We start from the raw sequence: 15,498 nt of genomic DNA, 5'->3' as shown, positions 1-15,498 counted from the left end.
AAAGAGCTAACTAAAATGCAGGCATTATTCACAGTTGTTCCTTTAAAAATAATTCAGTGTTTCGGTAAGTATACAAAATGCACTTCTGAAAAAATGTTCTGGGTAGGTGGGGTAGAAACTGAAAAACAGTAGATACATAAGGTGTGTTTGCACAGTCTAACTGCTTTGACTTCCATGCTGCTAACTCCTTCTTGTGACTTTCTGCCCTTTCCATTCTACTGAGCCTGTGCTTATAATTTATTCCTTGCTGAATCTCTTTTTCTTAATCCTTAATCTCCAGGCTTTGACCACCATGCTTTACACACCGTTCCGTTCAGTTCTTTGTTGCTTTGTCTTTCAGAGCTCCAGACATTACTCCTTCCAGGCTTTTTCTAAAAAATGCCACTTCCTGCTTTATGTTATCTCCTAAATCAAACTGTCTTCCCTAAATATTGGCCCCTTTATCTATTTCCTCCAACTATCTTCTTTCTGGTCATCCTGGTTGCCTGCTTCTAACCTTTTTAGATACCTAAATTACCACTGCTAAAGGTGTCATTGCCTTCTGTTTCTCTGTCCCATTGTTGGCTGCTCATCTCTGCTACTATGAAATTGAAATTCCTTATCTTTATCTCTAAGTATTATGCATTTCTGACCCTGCTTACATGTTATTTTATATTGATATGCCCTTTCTGCTCGAACTCTAAAATTGATAATTTTATTTGGTTTCCTGATCATTTTATACCTTTTCCCTATGACTTTCATCGGACTTCTTGCCATGCTCACTGCTGTTTATTGGAACCTGTGCCATGCAGTCTCATTCACTTTCAGGTTGTTTCTCAAACATCTTTACTAAGCATCCCTTCCAAACTTAATGAAAGTCACAGTTGTATATTCTTCCACATTTTCTTATGATTGGGTGCATCATTGGCATCATAGGATTATTCAGACATGCTGAGGTTGTCTGAACATGTAGAAGGTGATAGACTAGTAACTATTTCATCCAGTTGATTATCCTCTAACTACAAACAAAAACCCTAACATACAAGACAAGGACAGGTTGTACTGATAGCACAGCCTGTTACAAAGATGCCTCAATGCTTCCTATTATAAGACACTGTATTTAGTTGCGTAAATTTTTGCTGTTTTTTCCTCTTAAACATAGAGCCAAAGTGGTTCAACTGCTTCTGCGAACAAGCATAGATTGTTTACTTATGCTTTGTCTTTTCCATGAACCATATTGATATCCACATACTTTGCAGCAGGACGCATCTTTTGCCATTCCAGTGGACGTTTACCCAAACTTGGGGATAGACCTTCGACGAACTGCAATTTCTACATATTTAGGATAGAGTCACTAGAGCTTCTCTGCTAAAAAAGAATCTATTCACATGAGCATGCTGCAACCCAGGGGTGAGCAAGACTTTCCCTGCAGTTGTAGCTCTCAGCTGCTGCAGGCTGTGCTGGGGCTGAAGATGTACTGGACTTGAGAACATAAAGACTCTCTCTTGTGTGTGCTCCTTGCCCAGTCTATGGCTACCTGGACAGAATGAAAAAAGGAAACTGATTCTAGTGCAGACAGGGCAAAAAGATGTGATGGCATGCTTGTCTTCCTTATTCAGTATATGGGATGGAGTTAGTCTAGGGACAACTGGAAGTTGTATAATGAAGGTTTTGTTTAAGACCTTTCTTCACTTGTCATGTAAATTAGGTCTGTAGTGAATGAAACGGGATTGTGGAAAGAAAAGGGATACTTTACAGTTAAGCAGCTGAATTCTGCCCTTGGGAACCAGATTCTATTCCTGCTTTGACCACAGAGTTCTGTGTTATGTTAGTTGACTTAACCATGTTTTTCAGAGGTGGTAATTAGTTGCAATTGAGGTAAGAAAGAACTGTGCTTTGAACATATACAATGCTACATCCTGCTAGACACTCTGAACAATCTGGTCCCTGTCATTTCAATTTGAGTAACCCCAAATTAATGCAAATACTTTTGACCTTAATCTCTCTGTGTTTCAGCTCATCTATAAAATAGATAATAATATCCTTTCACCTCTAAGGGATGTCATGAAAGTGATTTGTTTGTAAAGCATTTACATGTTATAGGGATGAGTGCCTAGAAAAACTCCCAAGTAAATTAATCATTTTGTTTTCAGTGCTGGGTTCAGATAGTACACAGAATTATGGGATGGGGGTCACACATTGAATAATGAGAAGACGAACTGAATTGCTACTCATTAAGTGAGCACTGTCCATTCTGTATTCTTAATGAGGTAGAGATCCTGGGGAAAGATGATATGATATATGATCACGTAATTAAACACTGATATAATTTATAGACAGCAAAGGGCCAGCTTTATAGTAGCACAGGCAACCTTAATTCTGGCATTCCCCATCTTTTGAGTGCTTCACCTTGCAATCATTTTTGTTTTGGATGATGACAATACAATCCTGCAGTATTGTTTTCATGAGTGAATATATTTTAACATGCTAGGGATAGCGAAAACTTTAAAATTACTCTGTTTATGCCTGTGTAAGATTGAATATACATCCTTGTCAAAATGGAACTGAGTATTTGTGTCCAGTATGTATGCATGCAATGTAATAAGTAATGGTGTTAAAGAATTAGTAGATATCTTTTTAGAATACCTTACACGTTTTATATTTGAGTCCTAATACATTAATGGCACAAAGTAATGTTAGAATTCTTTTGGGTGCTAACTTTTATTGGACCAAGTGCATAGACAAATAGATAGATTGAAGTTGCTCTAATAAAAGATAGCACCCACAAGAATTCTTGCACCGTGCATATTTCCTGGACCATCATAGCAAGAACATCACATCAGCATTGCTGAAGTGCTGCATTTTGTTTTGGATTTTTATTACCTAGTATGTGATAAGAGTCCCAAATAAAGCCCAGATCCTCCAAACATTAAAGCACCTTAACTTAATGTATGTAAGTTGTTTGAAGGGCATCTGAATTGTATTTACCTGCCCTCCCCACTCCCCCCCAACCCCTTCTCCATTCTTAGGATAGAATTAGAGGTCGCCTGATGTTGCGCTTGTGGTGCCATAACAATTTTAAGCATCTGAAAAGATTTATAACCATTTTTATGGCAGCACAAATGCAGAGCAAATAGATGTCACTACCTTTTTTCGCACCACATCAGTGCACAACGAAAGGTACTGATAAATTGTGCTGCTTTATTGTGGCTGATGTTGCAGTGGTCTGTGGCACTACAGCATGGGCAGCCCAGCACTGCCTGTGCTCTTCCACCGCCCCAGGCAGGTACTCTGGGGACTTAAGGAGCTCAATCTTCTGATTGGGTCCCTCAAGCCCCTGGAGCACCTGTCTGGGGGATACAACCCAGGGAAGTGTCTGCACAAGCAGAGAAATCTCATGTGGGTCCCAGTGTGGAGGCATGAGACGCAGGGAAATCCTGGATACCCTGTGCCTCCACGTCAGGACCTGTGTGACACTGGGCCTGCATGCTGAGTCCTGTGCTGAGCTGTGCCTCTGTGAAGCACTGGTCAGTGCAGGTCCTGGTGTGAAGGCATGGGGTGCTGGCGATTCCTTAACTTCCATGCCCCTCCCCTTCCCCCCTTTCCTGTATCAAGACCCACACTGACCCATGCTTCAGGTGGAGACACAGGTCACCATGGATCTCAGAGTGGAGGCACAGGGTGCTGGGGCTCCTCCAGCTCCCACTTCACTTCACTCTGTGCCGCCTCCTGCTGGGATCTGCACTGACCCATGCCTCCAGCTGGATCTTGCCAGGGCCAGCACTGACTCATGCTTCAGGTGGAGGCACGGATCAGTGCTGTTCTTGGCATGGGGTGATGTAGGAGCCTGGTAATCCCAGGTGTATAGACTATCACTATATTTGACCTTCATAGGCAAAAGATTTAGTTTGGGAGGATTTTGTGCCACTGAATTAGCTTTTATCTGTATGTCTTAAGCCTGTGAACTTGTTCTTTTAGTATCAAGAGGGTTAAGTTGCATAGATTCTTATAATTTATTTTCAGTTCAGTTACTGGACCATTGAATCAGAGGAATTATAATATCAAAGACAAATTACTTAATTTCAAATGAAATTTTAACTTTTTCAAGGAGTAAAAATACCTGAATTATTTGTCCATATGGTTTTCAAAAACTTTTTACAAGTGCCAAAGTACCATAGTCCTGACTTAATCAGGTTTTTTCTCTGCAGAAACTGACTACTGATTTGGTTTTTAAGAGAAATCTTTTCAGAAGCTGAAATGACCTTGAATGAGCTATAGAATACTTCTGACCTTTCTGACCAAAGGTGGGATCTATTCTGAGTTCTTTAGTCCTTCACTGAGATAATTCATGGTAAATGCCTAAGACTACTGCACAAAATATTAAACAAAAGGCTTATTCCTCCACACAGGTTCATGTTGTTAAAGGATTTAAATTCACAAGTGATGGTAATTTTAGCGAGACTGAAAAGGGCACTTCCACTAGAAGATAATCATAGAATAACACAGGCTGCAAAGATTTTATTCCAGTGGGTTTTGGGCATGATAGAATTGGCACAATTTCTGCATGCAAATGCAATTACCTCTTAACAGTAAGACTTCATTAGATTTAAGTATGTAATTCCATTTGTCTTGATGGTGTAGCATATCATAACTTTTTTTAGTTTTTATATTCTTATTCAGTGGCTTATCTACATAAGTTTTGTAAAAGATAGGTCACTCTTAACCTTCATTTATTATCTGATGTTTTGTGACCTTGGTTTTTTCTGTACTTGATCAGTTGACAGAACAAAATTGATGGATTAATTTGCTGTGTTTATTTTACTGTTCAGTGTTAGGGAATTGGAGTGTTTTAATTTACTTGTGATCTAGAATTTGCTTCAATTCCAAAATAAGTTGAATATTTTTAAGATGATTAATTTTTTTCAGGCTATTATAGAATAATAAGGACTTCATATTGAAGGAGTATGGGCATGTCTTTTAACAGAAGCTTAATTTGCTATGTACTTAGATTGCAACAAATATTTAATTTAATCTCTACCTTGTTTGAATGTGTCACAAAATCTCCATAACGGGTAGCACAATTGGTATGAGAGAAGCCTAGTAAAAGAACAGTGGCGCAATGTCTTGGAATATATGCAACTATATATGCAACTATCTGCCTATGTAGTCCAGGTTTAATCTGGCATCAGCCAATCATTTCTTTAATTTTCTTTGCAAAGAATAAAAAAATTGAAATGCCTATCACTAAGAAATTTAATACAGTTAAATTTGCTTTTCTGTGAACTGTAAAAAGGTGTACCTCCCTTTGCAAATGTTTGAATCTTTCTTTTTTTTAATTTTGCTATCAGAAATAAGATAGAGCTTAGAGAAAAGAAACTAATCTTTAATATGCAATTTTTTCCATACTGATTTCTAGAGACTTAAATATTGGTCCTTCCCAGTGTCTTTGTAGTAGATGTATTGAATGCCCAATGGAAATCTGTATACAGTGGTTAATTTAGCATCTCATTTTTGAAGGAATTAGACTTCATTTTCTCATCTACTACTGCACACAACTAGCTTTTCCTTAGAGATTTTTATATGGAAAATACTAGCAGAGTATGGCCTGCATTGTCCAATTAATGTTTGTAGGTAGTATTATGTATATGCAGTGTTACTGGGTTAGACAACTTACTGCTGTTTGATAAACATGCCATTTCAACTTATTCCAATTTAAAATGTTATGATTTTGAAAAACATCTGTTAACTGTTCAAAACGAAGAAGCAAAAATGTTCTTTTTTCAATTATAAAATGTGTATTTAATTTTTCAATACATAATAGATAGTGTTTTTCTCCATTTATCTGGAAGAAGAAAAAGGTGATTTTTTTTCTTTTGAAGGTGGGAAAGAGAGTAGAGTTTTAGCATGAAGAAATAAATATTTTAAATGAGGCAGATAGAAGTAATGCAAGCAAAATTTAAACCTCATGTTTAAACCTCATGTATGTGACTTTTGGTAAGAAAACGTAAGTAAAATTTTTGCCAAAATTATTGGTGTATTTTGACATCAAAACACTGTACAGCTGGCCCATAAAAGAAGAAAACAATTAAAAAGTAGTTTGAAGGACTGGAATGACTTAGAAGATCACTTGGAATCTTCTGCTATGCCAGGATGATCTTTAGGCCTTAGGGTATTGTGCTAGATCACATTTATATTCCAGTAGTGTCATCTTGAGAAAAAGATAATTGCATTAATTGTTTCTACATTCCAGCTTCTCAGTTATGCTGCACTTTACATTAGAGGATGCAGTTGGGTAGTCAGCAGGGCAACTGATTCATTGCTGTAAAGATGCTGTTCTACTCCACTTACACCAGTTTGAAAATAAAAAGGGGACCACTTGAGAAAGGCATGAACATGCCATACAGTTAACTTGCTTAAAGTTAAACCTGTTTTGTATTATAAAAAAGTCTTCTAAAGTAACTCAAAGGTTGCAAAATCAAGTACTCAGAAGTTTGGAAATGCTAGAAAGGTTCTTTGTGCAATCATTACTTACATCCTTGTGGGAATTCATTATGGTGCATCTTAACTGTGGTAGCAGTAAGCAGTAATTTAGCACTAGAAGCCCTTGGCTTCCTCCACTATCTTACTTTACCTTGTGCAGTCCCATATTATTTTTCCTGTAAGGCCCCATCCTCATATACGCACAGAATGGACACTTGCTTACTTATTGAGCAGTCTCTATTTACTTTCTCATTATTAAAACCCTGCTCTGAATATAAAATTATTCATTTCCTCTTGGCCTTTCTCACTGAACTGTAGCATCTGAATGCTTCACAAATGGAGTGAATTTATCTTCACACCACTCCTGTAATGTAAGGAATTCTTATCATTATATTGATAGGGGAACTGAGGCAGAGTAAAAAATATGGTCAAAAGAGGCTCAACTGTGCAAAATAACTGCACTTATATGTTAAGAAAAAGACTATAATAAAGTCTCATTTTTCAGGGCTGGAGAATGATCTTTTTTCCCTTGCAGTGCATTAATGGAGAGGGGTATTCTGAGTGAGTAGGAAACTGGCCACAGCTAGAGACTGGGCACTGGATGGGGTAGACTGGTACTTTGAGGTGGTAGTGACAGATGCCTTTCTGGTTTATTTATTCACTCAATCAGGGTCAAGCTGATTACTAGCTTTGGATCCAGGAAAGAAATTTCTATCAGGTCAAGCAGTGATGGAACCTGATTTTTTTCTGTTCTCTGCTTCTTACAAAGAGTTTACTCTCTTGAGGGTTTACTATAGGGGTGGTAGGGTGAAATAGAATGGCCGGTGATATACAGGAGATCAGAGGGGATAGTTTAACCAGTCCCTTCTGGCCTTAAACTCCGTAAATTCACTCTAACAAGCTGTTAAGACAAAGTTAAGGCTGTCCTTGGGGATCTTATGCCCTTCCAGAAAGACTATTTCAGTGACATGCAGACGTCAGAAACCCAGGAAATAGTATAAATCTTTGTGCCCACACAATCTAAACTCTGCCCCTTCTGGAAATGGCAGCTGCTGCTGGGGATTGTCTGAATGTATTTCTGTTGCACTGACTTTTCATTATACTGCATTCATGGGTAGTGACATTAATCAGTACAGTTTATACAGTGATTATAAGGAAATCGATTTTAGTCTAAGACCCTTCCCTATAGGTATGTGTTTTTTGGGAAATCCAGTAGGCCTCATCTCAGCTGAGCGTGATACATACTTTATTGGGTTTGGTGAAGAGGAGTCATCTTGCCATGGAGGTTGTCAGCAGTGATGTGATATGAGGCTGGTATGTGGGTTAATGGAAAATGCAGTTTTAGATGGCCTATGGATGAGTATGAGTGGGTTTTAAAACAAGGAGTGAGGATTGATGATTTAAAAATAGTGGCATAGTTCCTTGTTTGCAGGCTTAGAATTTGAATGGGGGGCTGGTATAAGTGTTCATGTTCTGTACAGCTCACCTAAGCCCAAGTCCTGTCTTAGCAAAGAGAAGGCATTAGACTTCAGTTCAGTTGTCATGAACTATATAAGGGCTATTTAACAGGAGGCCACATGTGGCATGTGAGGGGTTAATCTGTGGGCCCCCTGCATTCCCTGATCACTGTTCCCTCATTGCTCCAGCTGCTGCTGTAGCTGGGGTCTCTAGGTTTCCCATCCCTTCAATGGCTTTTACTTCTTGGCCTCACCCCAAGGAAGGGCAAGGCAACATGGCTCAGCCCAGTCTGCAGTGCTAGTGGAGCCCGTGACTTGGTGCAGTGGGGAAGCACATGACCAAGGAGGTGAGGGGGGCCTGTCCACCCTCCTGTATGTCTGTTGCAGTAGGACTCTGGTTTCTAGTGCAGCCCCATCCACTAAGAAGTTGGACAAATCTATACTATACGGAGAGTGTGTGTTTGCCTATATGATGTGTTCATGCATCAGCTCATCACTCAGAAAAGGCAGAATTAATGTTGTGTTAGCAAGCACCTTAGCTCCTCTCCTGTTTTTAGAGATTTCAACGTCACTTATTTTAATAGTCCGGGAGAACAGAAAACCCTAAGGTCAGCCTTAAATCTTTGTAAACAAGGTATGTTGCTTTGGTCTCCTCTTTTCATAAATTTCCTTTCCTTCCTCCAAGGTATTGATCTGATCTTAGTCTTCCAGTCTGCTTCTTGCCTTGTGTGGTTCTGAGCAAGATCCCTGTTCCAGTTGTCCTGCCCTTAACATATTTTTACCTAGTCTGGTTCTGTAAAGGGGGATGAGCTGTTTTTTGCTGAAATTTTTCATTAAAATTTACCTTGTGTTAGATGCCCAGCATTGCCAATTTGGAAATGTTTTGGCTGAATTTTTCAGGTTACAAGGAACCACTGTAATGGAAAGTATTGAGCCACTTTAACTGTAGTGCTGCTAGTGTCAAATGTGGTGAAATGTTTTTAACATAAATTTCAGTATTAGTTTTAGTTATCAATTTAATAGCTTAAAAGTGAAAGGGACAACCTGCAACTTGCTGACTTCAGTGGTAAAATGTTAGTTTCCTGTATTACAGGGATTTAGGATACTTAAGGTAGGTTTGCAAGTCCACACTTGCAAGTTCGGTACAAAATATGGACCTGACCCACCTTCTTCCACTGAAGTCAGTGGTATGGCTGGCATTTATTGCAATGGGGCTGGATAAGCCTTTTTATGTTGAGTCCACTTAAGAGTAATTAGCCTGTCATTTTATTATAAAAACACTTCTTTCTATCTGTTGTGATGCCCCAGATGTCTGTTATCTAAGACTAGAACCTTTCAGTAGGAAGAGGAGTTTTAGCTGTCAATTCTAGTGGCTGCCGACTACTCTGCTCTAAACCAGTCTTTATTTACTTGAATCCAAGATTACTTTAAAACAACCCCCAACACATGGAAAGTTATACATTTGTTATAAGTTTCCATGTATAGAATCTAATTATTGGAAGGTCACCTTTAAATTCTTCCCCTGCACTGCTGCAGCAGGGGTAATGGTGGCGGAGGGTGGGGATGGGCATGCGGTATGGAGGTAAGCGATGGAGGGAGCAGGCAGTTGGACCCATATCCCTTGCAGGCCTCCCTCTGCCCCACACTGATTGCCCCACCTGCTCCTTAACCATCTTCCTCTTCCACCAGCTGCCTCCCCTGCGGTAGCTGGTGGAAATTCTGGCTTCAGCTCTGGTCTGAGGCACTGAGCACATTGTGGCTCTGGCCCTGGCCCTGGCTGGGCAGTGGCAGCAGCTGTGACCCTGGCTTCAGCCAGACAGTGGCCCTAGCCCAGGCAAATATCAGTGGTGGTGGCAGCTCTGGCCCTGCCAGGGCAGGCAGCAGCAGTTGGCCCAGGCTCAGACCTAGGCCTGGTTTGAGGCCATAAGTGGAGCCATAGCATGTACCCGCCCCAGGCCGGTATTTGAATCCAAGATGAGGGTCCCCTGTCCATGTTGAATGGAGAAAGAAACCTTATCCTGGATTAGAGTACATACGGTATCCCATTACTGTAATACCCTACAAACTGTTACTGTTCTACAAGAGGCAGAAATTTCCCATTTACCATCTGTAATTTGGTTTTCAGCAGTTCTTTATGCAGCTGAAGAACTGTGCTATAAGAACAGCCTATTGGAAATCAACATAGCTCTTTAATTTGTTTCTACTTATATTTTTTGTAGCTAGTTGAAGCAGAGCCTGAGCTTTTAATAATGTAAGGTTTGATTGTTACTTTGCAGTCTACCTTAGGAAAGGAATGGTGTGTATCTTTCTTTCCTGTGGAGTTGACCAGAGACAACTGTAGCTGAGCTCGTTATTGTTTCTCCTCTTCTGTCCTCGCTTTGGAGGAGGAATAAATAGATTGTTGCATCCCTGCTTCAGATACCATCATTCCTAAGTCCCTATTTCTCTGCAAAGCTGAGCAAGGTGGGTAAAAAAAAATGCGATAAAATTAATGGACTTGTGGTATGTATTCTTGTGAACCATGGTCCTTGAATCTGAAATAATTTTCAAATGTATTTCCCAAGCTTTTCGGACAAGAGAAAAAAGGAGTTTTTTAGGCAGCAGTGTAATTTAAAGCCATTCTGTTCGTTCATCTGACCTGAAACATAAAGACACCCAGGATTTTTTTTTTTTTTAGACTATACTGTAGTGGGATAAGAATAATTAGGTTGTCAGTCTAAAACATGGGATGAAAAGTATGACATAGCTCAGTCAGTTATCGACTGTTGAAGCACTTTGATATAAAATAGATTAGCTTTAATCTTTTCAGCAAAAAAATAGGATAGCCTGCAGAAAGTGAGCTGTGCATGCAGTTATTCCAGAATATTTTACACAGTTTAACATTCAAGGGCCCTAGGAGTTACTTTTGAGAGACATGAAGAGTATGTTTATACTTCATGCTCACTGATTGATTTCTAGCGATGGAACAGATCCAGCTTTGTAAGGAACTTGGAAGCATTACTGCTGTAACAAATTCTGACTTGGTATTTATTAACGGTAGATTTTTTTATTAGAACACTTGAGTTCAATCAACTGGTCAGTGCCCATCTGACAAGTGATCCAGTGACTCTGGGCAAAATCCTGCTCATTTTATTCGCACAGGTCTCAACCAAAGCAGCCAAATGTTTAACTTGATGTATGTGACAAGCTACCTTTGTTGATGGGACAGTTCACATAAAGTATGCATAGATGTATGTAAAAAAAAAGTCAATAGTTTATACTAATGAATTTAGTGACACAGTTCATGGTAGGCAAGCAAGATTTGTCATTTACACTTTCATCCTGTATTCTATCAGCTATGGTTCTAGACATGCAGAAGTCTTGCTTGAGGAGCATCATTTTTCCAGGTAAACACGTGTATCTGTATCTGATTATGATGTTCTCTAAGTTTTCTCTCAAATGCTTCTTTACAAATCCTCATGCAGCAATGACTGATAGATATGTAAAGCTATCTGAAACACTTTGCTGGATCACATAATATAGAAAAGCTCGTTATCCTCAGCTATTTAAAAATGAAACCTACTGCTACTACTACTTGATACAGCTTGACATAAGAGAGGTGACGGTGACATCGCATACAATGATCTATTTTTATCAATAAATCTTAAACTTAGGAAATATGAATAATAATAATAATCTTTATACGTACATAAAAGACTCATGAATGATACATTAAGTGTAGAATTATTCTGCTCGGAAGTAAATCTAAAGTGGCAGCCATTAAAAGTGCAGGGTTTTTGTTTTTTCCCTCTAACACATTTTACATAATATGTAATGCATATTTCATGGCTTTTGTTCAGAAATTTGTAAAATCTCATATAACTCTTTCTATAGAAAGTTTGCTTACTAGTTGCCTGGGGGGAATATTAACTCACCTTCATGATGGCAAGTCCGATAAACATTCATATAATAAGGCAGGCATTTAGTTAAGAAATGAGTTTGCATTTCAAACAGTTGCTACTAGGTATATCTTTTGTTGTGCTTTTAATCTTGTGACTTGCATCAGTAGAAGTTTAGGAGCAGGTGTTACCACTCAGAGGTATGACGAGTGGTAGCTGGATGCCCTGGGCAGCTGTCAAATGCAGGGGAAGTGGCAACTTCCAGCTGCTGTGGCACAACCAGCATGAGTCCAATTATGGCAGCAGCTGGGAGTTTCTTTTTTCGGTTTTCTTTCTCTCCCCCAAATTTGGCACCCAGGGTGGTTGCCTAGATGCCCCACTCGTGTTCAAAGTGGCATAACCATAGTATGCAAGTGTTAGTGATCTGACTGCATCTGTTGCAAGGACCTTTTATACCTGGACATTCAGTGGAAAAAACTTGAAAAAGTTCAGAATATGAGCTCTGCAGCAGTGTGCTGCCTGCTGAAGGGTGCAGATGGGGGCAATTCATAGGGGCCTGGAGTCTCTGAAACACCACTCCACAGACACTGCTACTGCTGCCTCTCCTGGCTCCAGAGATGTAGTGATTATTAATGGTAGATTAATATCTGATCCCCTGGACAGATCCCATTCTCTCTACTCCCGCAGTTCTTTCTGTGGCAACTTTTAAGGAGCCTTTTGTGCAGACTGAATCAAATGCAAGTGGATACCTGCCCTGTCATTATATGTAGTGGAATCAAACCTGTTCCAGTACGTGCATGCCTTCCCCCTTTTTCCTGTACAAAGATCCAGACATAAGACTATATGAGGGTTTTTTAAGGTGGTTCAAGATGCAGATTATGCAAAACCTTTGAGGTTACTAGAATGTTGCTTAAAAAAACAAGTGAAACTTGCAAAGCAAAGGTGCAAAGAATCTGGCTAATTCATGGATTACCTGTGTTCTGTGCACTACTTTAATCTCTAAATATATATTATTCATGGAATTTTATAGTGAAATGAAGACTAATTTCCTGGTCTTCTTACACTACTTTCAGCTTTTTGAAATCACAATCTGTAATAGTGGCTACCATCTGATCCAGCATCAGTGGATAAAATCATGGCTTTCACTCAGTAAAACTTGGGAATATTATAATTTTTAACCTACCTATAGATAATACATGCACTGTTCCTGCATGTGTCACAGTTAGCTGTGTCTTGCCCGGTCCGATACGAAAGCCTACAAAGATAAGAACATGAGGTCATTACACATGACTGTTGTAGCCTTGGTTTCTGTCCACTATTGTTGCTATTTGTAGCAACCAAAAGTTCAGCATTCTATTTCCATTTTAGTGTTGAGCGTGAAAGCTAACTGTCTTTCAGAATATGCTTCCAGAATTAGTGTTTTTCACCATAGGTTTATAATATGAAAGTGAGGGGAATTTTGAAAAATACAAAGAAAGTGTATTTAATCATTGGGGGGGAATGCAATAATTCATGTAAAGTCTACTTCTGTAGATGTTTCTGTAGAAAGCTTTAAGCAAACCATATTATGTGAATGTCAGCTTTTAGACTGTGTTTTTGGTTGCACCCAAGTGATACATTACTGTGCAATTATTATAGACACAGCAATTCTGTCTCTATGCTTTCCTACGCAATCTTCTCAGAAACTTCTGCAAACCACAGAGACTCTGCTAGCAGTAGTTAGAATTGTATATCTCTGGAAGATATAAATGTGTACTTATTTGGGAATTTTCTCTGGAAGTGGATGAAGGATTGTGGCAGAATGACAGAATTAAAAAACCAAGTAAATACAGCATTTATACTTATATTACTTGTCTACTCTCCATATTACGTTGTTGTGAAGGGCTTGGGAGACTTTTCTGAAAGCACTTCTCACACCAGAGACAAAGTGCATTACATTTATAGGAGTGGGATTTCTGTTTGATTTGAATGGGTAAAACTTTAGTGATCATTTGTATTGACAGGTGCTCTACCCTGCACGTGGGCAGAAAATCTTTTAAAATAAACTCCTGTTTGTTTTTAATACAATATTTTGCATCATGAAAAGTATTTTTTTCTACCTGGAAAATGACTTTTAAACTAGAAAATCACCCCACCTTTTTTTCAGTTCCAGTTGTATTTTATAGTAATAATATGTTTGAGGAAAAGCTGCATAACTTGTGCTTACACTTGTTGAAGTAAAGGTAAATTTTCAGACTGTCAATAGCTTTTTTTTTTCCCTTTAAATGTCACTTTGAAATCTTTTTAATTTAATAATTTCCCTTACCTTGTTTTCCATGGTAATACCAGGAATGATAAAATTAACTGATATTTAATTCATACAGTAAATTTTTTGGAAGAAAAACTATTTACTAATTACTAGAGTTTGCCTTTCCTCTCACTGATGGGCAAAAGTAAAGAAACCTGAATGGAAAATACTGTGCCATAGGATATACTTCAGTGACACAATGCAGTGTCATAGAGAAGCTGTGGACCTAGTTTGGATATCATAAATGGTATACCTGCATTAATGTGGTTCTCCATATGGCCCAGTTAGGTCTTCTGACTTTTAACTTGGCTGGAGTGCTGTGCAGATTGTGGCCATGCAGTAGCTAATGTATGCGTGCACAGCCCAATGTTGTGCTGTGTGGGGACATAATTTTTGTTTACTTAAATTAAAACTTTAATACCATATTGTGCTTCAAAAGGCTCAACTAGTATAATATAAAATATTAATGTAGAACATATTGCTCAAGTTATTCTGTAGGCCTAGTTCTGAACTGGAAAATAACTATTACTTAACAGTTCAGAAATCTTCATTTAATGTTGGTGAATACATGGTGATATCTGAAAGTTGGGAATTCTCACAGTTGCCAAACTCTTCCATTCCTGAACTTTTTTTGCTGTTTTCTTTCTCAGAACAGTTTATCCCATCTGTCACCATTCTCAGGCTTTCCTATTTCTTCTTTTTTGTTTGTTTGTTTTGTTTTAAATGTCTGCAAGCAGCCTATCCATGGCTTTGACTTAACTACTTAGTTCATTAGCTATTTGGTGCACAACGTATCCCAGCAGAATCTGAGGCCATGCCTTGTGCTATTATGTGCTATGGTAATGATAACAATAACAGGGCAAGTCGCAACTTGTTTTTATCTATAAGCTAGGGACAATTTCTTGTATATAATTTTTAAAGCACTTTAGAGACAGCAGTGTGAAAAGATTTGTATTAAATGCAGTAGTATTAGTAATACCCACTCTTCATGGATAAGAACGTTTTAAATCTTAAGTTTAAATCTTCTGGGTTCAAAATTTAGGAACAGAACTAGGCTTTTGGTAAAGTTCTTTTTCTTCATAGGGTAGTTAACTGATTCTGGTAGTATTGCTTTCAGGGAACCTGCTGTTTTTTACTGGTAATTAATAGAATATTTGCCTGTCGTCTGTTAGTGGGATGGCTCAATATCTTTCTCTCATGACATGTAAGTTTTCTAACTTTAGAAACAAGAGTCTCCTAAATGAAGAGTTAGGATATATTTAGTTTTCCACCCAAGAGATTGCGTAGTAACATTTCACAGTACATCATAAATAGCTGTACTACTGAATTGGTAAAGGTTTTATTTGCGCTGGCTCATAAGTGATAGCTGCTGTGACCTAGTTCAGAAAGTAGGCAGTATTGTTGTCTGAATATAAAC

The 15,498-nt window shown here is 38.6% G+C and overlaps 2 protein-coding genes across 3 annotated transcripts in view; one reads left to right on the top strand and one right to left on the bottom strand.

Annotated features, from left to right (window-relative positions):
- DOCK1 (dedicator of cytokinesis 1) overlaps positions 1–15,498 on the top strand; it is a 545,238-nt gene that overhangs the window by 193,638 nt on the left and 336,102 nt on the right. The window lies entirely within an intron of this gene.
- Positions 1–15,498, bottom strand: part of FAM196A (family with sequence similarity 196 member A) — a 61,774-nt gene that overhangs the window by 6,507 nt on the left and 39,769 nt on the right. The window contains exon 3 of the mRNA XM_019555688.1: positions 12,978–13,049. Coding sequence (XP_019411233.1) covers positions 12,978–13,049 — 72 coding nt within the window. The remainder of the gene's footprint in view (positions 1–12,977; positions 13,050–15,498) is intronic.

The sequence above is a fragment of the Crocodylus porosus genome, unplaced genomic scaffold, assembly GCF_001723895.1.
Source record: "Crocodylus porosus isolate Cpor-Errol unplaced genomic scaffold, CroPor_comp1, whole genome shotgun sequence".
Taxonomy (NCBI): domain Eukaryota; kingdom Metazoa; phylum Chordata; order Crocodylia; family Crocodylidae; genus Crocodylus; species Crocodylus porosus.
Note: the sequence above shows the minus strand (reverse complement) of the source record. Positions and strands in the feature narration are given on the sequence as shown.